The sequence below is a fragment of the Bombus vosnesenskii genome, unplaced genomic scaffold, assembly GCF_011952255.1.
Source record: "Bombus vosnesenskii isolate JDL3184/JDL3185 unplaced genomic scaffold, Bvos_JDL3184-5_v1.1 scf7180000014467, whole genome shotgun sequence".
In the NCBI taxonomy this organism is placed as follows: Eukaryota; Metazoa; Arthropoda; class Insecta; order Hymenoptera; family Apidae; genus Bombus; species Bombus vosnesenskii.
In genome coordinates this window covers 7,889-13,932 of record NW_022883467.1, presented here as the reverse complement: position 1 = coordinate 13,932, position 6,044 = coordinate 7,889, and the positions used below count along the sequence as shown (strand labels likewise).

Sequence of the window (6,044 nt, the reverse complement as noted above, 5' to 3'; positions counted from 1 at the left end):
GCTAAGGATAGGTGTGTCTAGCGCACGGGACCATCGGATTTGTTGGTGCCGATGTTATTTAGGAGATTGAGGAAATAGGCTTCGTTTTTAATTGGTTAAACGAAGGGTCTTAACCGCCCTCGAGAGAAAGTGGTTAGTGGGAGGACAGTTGCAGCGTACGTGAGAAAAACTAACTTTCCTTAGTTAAGCCGTGGTAGACAATAGTCTTTGGAAATTCTTCGGAAACAGACGTTTGTTTGGTTTGAAGGACCTTTTGTAGGAAATCTATGAGATTTATGGAAGGTACTTGAAACTATGGAGGCTACGCTGCGTGTATCCGAAGACATCTGGTTGCCATATTGCCCGCGGTGTGTGGCCTCGGCTAGGTAGAGTGTTACGCGACGTAACATCCTCCCCCCGTTGAGAGGGCACCGATCAAGTGATATGGTGTGCTGTTGTCAGGTGGACCTCTTATCAGACTTCGGGCTGTTGATTGGTTCGGAGTCGTATGGAGTCGTTCTGCTCGGTAGTGGTACCATCCGCTTGATGCTCCGTTCGAGGGTACTCGTCGCTGTTCGAACGATAGCCGTGCGTATGATGCCGTCCGCCCCGGGTTGGGCCTTGATGATCCTGCCCAATGGCCATTGCATCGGGGGGACGATGGTGCCTTCTCGTATGTCGTGACTGCCCTTGCTCCATTTGTTCCGGATGTGTAGCTCGTTGGGATACTCTCGATGCCACCGGCGCCAGAAATGTTGTTTGAGTTTCTGAATATGCTGCCAGCAGGAGAGACGGTTGGATGGCGTGTCCCTGAAATCTCGTTCTCGGAAACTTGTTAGTGAATCTCCGATGAGGAAATGACCGGGAGTGAGAACGAGGAGATCGTTTGGGTCTGAAGATATTGGCGTCAGCGGACGGGAGTTGAGGATAGACTCGATTTCGATGATGAGGGTGTTAAGGTTTTCGAAGGTCAAGAGCTTGTTACCGACGACACGTCTGAGATGTCGTTTGAAAGACTTCACTGCAGCCTCCCACAACCCACCGAAGTGAGGAGAGTTGGGAGGGATGAAGTGCCATTCGATCCGTCGGTCGGCTAAAAAGGACTGGACCTGTGCCTTGTGATCGTCGGATTGCAGGAGATTTCGGAGCTCTCGTAATTCGTTGTTGGCACCAACGAAGTTGGTACCGTTGTCGGAGTAGATTGTCACACAGAATCCGCGGCGAGCGATGAATCTTCGCAGAGCGGCAATGAAGGCCTCGCTAGTGAGATCGCTGACCAACTCGATGTGGACTGCTTTGACTGCAAGACACACAAAGATTGCTACGTATACCTTGATTTTGCGTCGGTTGCGATCCTTTCGTTCCTTGATGTAAAACGGTCCGCAGTAGTCGATTCCGCCGTTGGTAAATGGCCGAGACTCTGTTATCCGTGCAGCTGGAAGGTCGCCCATTATGTAATCCACTGGAGGGGGGTTGGCTCTGCAGCAACGGACGCACTTCTTCAGCGTGCTCCAAACTTGACTGCGGCCGTCGATAGGCCAATAAGATCTCCTTAGGGCGTATAAAGTAGCTTGAGTTCCGGTGTGGAGATTTAGGAGGTGTTCATGCTCGATTATGAGCGCGGTAACTGAGGATTTGGGTAGAATTATTGGGTGCTTCTGGTTGAAAGGCATTGGTGAATGACTGAGTCGGCCTCCGACGCGCAGCATCCCGTCCTTGTCCAGAAATGGATAGAGTCTTTGGAGTTTCCCTTTCACTGCCGAATTTCTGTCTGTCTGGAGAGCACGGATTTCGTCTGAAAAATAACAAGCTTGCAATAGTTTGATTAATCTGCTGTGTGCATTGGCCAACTCGTGCATGGTCAGAGGTTTGCCTCGATCCCGGATTTGTCTCCATCGAAGGCACCGAGCGGCAATTCTTATAAGCTTGGGCCAAGAGAAGAATCTCCCCAGTATGCTGTGGTCCGCCGGAGTCGCGGACAGACAGGTTGCCCTTTTCTGCTCCGGTGTTTCGTTTAACGGTACTGGGTTCCACGTTGGCCAGTATTCTTCAGGTTGTTGAAGCCACTCTGGTCCATGTTGCCAAATGATTGTTTTCAGGAAGTCTTCGGGTAGTTGGCCTCGAGATATGAGATCTGCCGGGTTATCGGTAGTGGGGATGTGACGTCAATCTGAGGCGTGAGTCTTCCTTTGAATTTCTGTCACACTGTTAGCGACGAAGGTTTTTAGCGTGTGGGGTGACGTGTTGATCCAACGTAGAACGATTGTGGAGTCAGTCCAATAAACGGTCCGAGCAACGTTGCTTGGCAAGGCTTGGAGGACCGTGGTGGCTAGTGACGCGAGAAGGAGTGCTCCACTCAGTTCCAGCCTTGGAATGGTTAGTGATTTGAGCGGAGCTACCTTCGACTTCGCAGTGAGGAGACGCGCACAGACATGACCATCCAGGGTGATGGTGCGAAGGTAAACGCATGCTCCATATTCCCTGTCGCTGGCGTCACAGAACCCGTGTAACTCAATTTCCGCTGCGGGACTGATTATCGTTTTGCGTGGAAACTCCACGTTATTCAATAATGGCAGCTGTGCGTAATATTTGCTCCATTCCGTGTGCACGTCAGCCGGTAAGGATTCGTCCCAATCAATTTTTAGCATCCAGAGTCGCTGGAGCAACATCTTAGCTCGAACAATTACTGGTGCCAGCAATCCGAGAGGGTCGTAGATCTTGGCGATTTCGGAGCTGATTGTTCTCTTCGTAATTCGAGAGTCGGCATTATTGATTTTGACGGAGTATAGGATCGAATCGTCGAAGGAATTCCAAACAACACCCAGTGTCTTGAAGGTTTGCGATTCGCCTAGTAGCAGCTTATCGTTTATGTCCTTCTCGGGAAGTCCTCGTAGCAGTTCCCGGTCGTTCGATGCCCATTTCCGAATGTTTAAGCCGGCTAGCTTGAGCAGTTCTGTGAGCTCCGTTCTCAATGATCGTGCTTCGACCCTTGTATCGACTCCTGTGAGAACATCGTCGACGTAAAAGTCTCGCTGTAAGCTCGTGGATATCGATGCCCCTCGTCGTCCGCCAGTTGCTTGAGGCAGCAGATGGCTAGATACGGGGCCGCTGAGAGCCCGAATGTCACTGTGTTGAGTTGATAAGTGTCGACTTCTCCATCAGCATTGCGCCACAAAATTTGTTGAAATTTCCGATCCTCCGGGCGCACAAGAAATTGGCGATACATTTTTTCGACATCGCCTGTAATGACGTATTGATGAGATTGAAATCTTAGAAGGATGAAAAATAAATCATCTTGTAGTTTCGGTCCCGTATGAAGTACGTCGTTTAATGAAACTCCGGTGGTGGTTGGGGCCGATCCGTCAAACACGACTCGGAGTTTCGTGGTTTGGCTGGATTCCTTGATCACGCCATGATGTGGCAGAAAATATCCGTCGTCCGTGCAGTGGCCCGTGGTAACTTTCGTCATGTGCCCTAATGCCAAGTATTCCTGTATTACGGCGTGATAGTCGGCTTCGAAACGCTTATCTCGTTGGAACCGACGGCAGAGAGATGTTAGTCGCTTCATCGCCATGGCTCTGGAGGATCCAAGCGAGGGAGTTGTCTCGTTGAAGGGGAGAGCGACCATGTATCGCCCTTCGTGGGTGCGTTGAACGTGATTCCGGAAATGTTCCTCGCACTGTCGTTCCGCTTCTGAAGTGTGCGCAGTGGTCGGTCCTTCGTCGATTTCCCAAAAACGGGCGAGATCCGCCTGCAAGGCCGTCGTGGACGCGTGAAATGCGTGTGCGGGTGGTTGCGAGGCTGGGCTTCCCCCGATGACCCATCCGAACCGCGTTTTTTGCAGACGCAAGTCGGTCCCGTTCGCTTGACTGATATCAAGTTGGCCGACACACAGTGACGCTAGTGTTGGCCCGGCGCTCAATAGCACGTCGATCGGAGCAGGTCTGTGGAATCTTGGATCGGCTAGTCGTAGATTTCTGGGTATCTGTATCGTTGACTGATCCACGGGTTGATCTGGGATCGAAGTCGATATGGTCGGTATGATGAGAAAAATCCAGATGCGTTCGTATGTGCCGTCAACGAAGGTGATCGTGGCCGTGATGTAACGTTTCGAGGTCGTGGACAATGTGTTGAGTGTTCCGATTGGGACCGAACATTTCCGTTGGTTGAGTCTTAACGAATTGGCGAGTTTCTCGGTGATGAAGTTCATGCTAGCGCCGGTATCTAGCAGAGCTCTACAGCGGAACGGTTGAGTTCTATTGTCCAGTATGTTGACCTGTGCAGTGACTAACAAATCGTGGTGGAGTGATCCGGAAGGAGGCGAGGTCAATGAGTCTGTTTTCGGTGGTTCGGTCCCTAGCAAAGCCGTTTGAGGACGTCAGGGTTCCCCTAGTTGTTTAGGACTGCGGGAGGTATTTGATCCCGATGCCGTCGTTCGCGATGACCGAGATACACGTTTTGGGGATGTTCGCGGAGACGTTCGGGGAGACGTTCGGGGAGACGTTCGTGGAGACGCGGATGCCCGTCTCGATCGGTGTGACGACCGCGGAATCGGTGAACTAGGCGGAGATCGACCGTTGGATGACCGGTCGCTCGACGATCGACCGCTCGGTGTTCGGCTCACACGTGTCCGTAATCTACTGTGACCATGCTCTTGATGTAAGTAAGTGTGGTGTCGCTGTCTACAGATGCGACATGACCCGGCGGAGCATTGATTGAGAGCGTATCCCTTGCCTAAACAATTCGTACAGAGCGACGCCCGTTTGGCAGTGTCGAGACGCTCTTTGGGCGATTTCGCTTTGAAGACGTCGCAATTCCGTAGTTCGTGTTGTCTTCGACAGTCCGGACATACCGGCGTCTCGAGTGTCATGGTGAATGCATGACTTCGCGGCGCGCTCGGTCGCTGACGGTTGGGTGGTTCGGAGGCCCTTTTCGTCGCGGTAACTGCTGAACTTGTTCTATCGCCGTTTGTCCGTGTTTGCAAGAAGTCTATTAAGTGCGTGTATGACGGCAATTTCTTGTCTGGTAAGGTGCATTGCCATTTGCGAATGATGGCTGGGGGTAACTTCCATGTAAGTAATTTGAGAAGAACGGTGTTTGATGTGATTGGGTCACCGAGGTTCTCTAACGCTTGGATATTTATCTTGACCGTCTCGAGAAAGTCGTCTATGGCTTCGGGTGTCTCTTTAACTATTTTCGGATAGTCGAAAAGCAAGTCGAGGTGGCGCATGCAGATTTGACGGTGGCAGTCGAATTTTTCCTTAAGCACGTCGACGGCGATTGCATAGTTTGACTCGGTGAGGGCTAACGATTGTATACTTCGCGCGGCCTTTAAGGTCAAAGAGGATCGTAGGTAGTGAAATTTCTGCACGGATGTAAGTCGCTTGCTTCGATCGATAGTGGATAAGAAGGAGTCGTAAAAGGAGTGCCAATTTCCGATGACACCGTCAAAAGTAGGCAAGTGAATTTCCGGCAGTTTAACTGATGTCGGCTCGGCGACATTAGACGACTCGGAGCCTTGTGATTTCGACGACGATGCTGGTGTATCATCCATGAGGGTGTGTATTCGGACTACAAGATCGTCATATGTGTCGGTTACTTCGGAAACGCGCGCGTCGTCTATCTCGCCTAAATCTTCTAATTCCTCTTGTAACAATCGATATTGTTTCCACGCGTCGTCGAGTAGTATCATATAGGCCGTTAATCGGGCCTTAATCGGTTGTGTAGATTTTTCGTATTCATCGAGTCGTTTCGATACAGAGGTAAATCGACCGATTTGAAAGCCTCGTCTCCGATGCAAGGAGGTAATTTTCTCTGCGTTCTCCATAGGTATCGCAGTTTGAGAGGAAAATGCAATGAGCGAGCTTACCTTGTGGTTGTGAGTTTGAATGTTACTCGTCACCGTGTGTGTTTCGTTTGATGTGTAAGACGTGTTCTTACTGAAGTCGACCCTCCAGTTGTTGGCGTGAGGCTGCGTGATTATGTTGGATTCACGTGGCACTGTATGATAGTGGGTGGCACTGGTATGCACTTTTCACTTGAGGCGTCATACGGCTTTGAGGATC

General features: G+C 50.8%; 1 protein-coding gene across 1 annotated transcript; it reads right to left on the bottom strand.

Annotated features, from left to right (window-relative positions):
- Positions 1-437: 437 nt before the first annotated feature.
- LOC117239917 lies at positions 438-5,671 on the bottom strand. Its single transcript, XM_033505752.1, has 4 exons — positions 4,621-5,671; positions 3,204-4,335; positions 2,186-3,129; positions 438-2,113 (listed from the first exon to the last, which is right to left on the bottom strand). Exons 1-4 carry the CDS (start codon positions 5,669-5,671, stop codon positions 438-440), a joined length of 4,803 nt encoding a protein of 1,600 aa, XP_033361643.1.
- Between the last annotated feature and the right edge of the window lie 373 nt (positions 5,672-6,044).

Coding starts and splice junctions, on each gene's coding strand:
- LOC117239917 (XM_033505752.1), bottom strand. CDS start 5,671: ATGATACTACTCGACGACGCGTGGAAACAATATCGATTGTTACAAGAG. Junction 4,336..4,620: donor ACATCAAGAGCATGGTCACA/GTAGATTACGGA, acceptor CGGCTTTGCTAG/GGACCGAACCACCGAAAACA. Junction 2,114..2,185: donor AAAAACCTTCGTCGCTAACA/GTGTGACAGAAA, acceptor ATAACCCGGCAG/ATCTCATATCTCGAGGCCAA.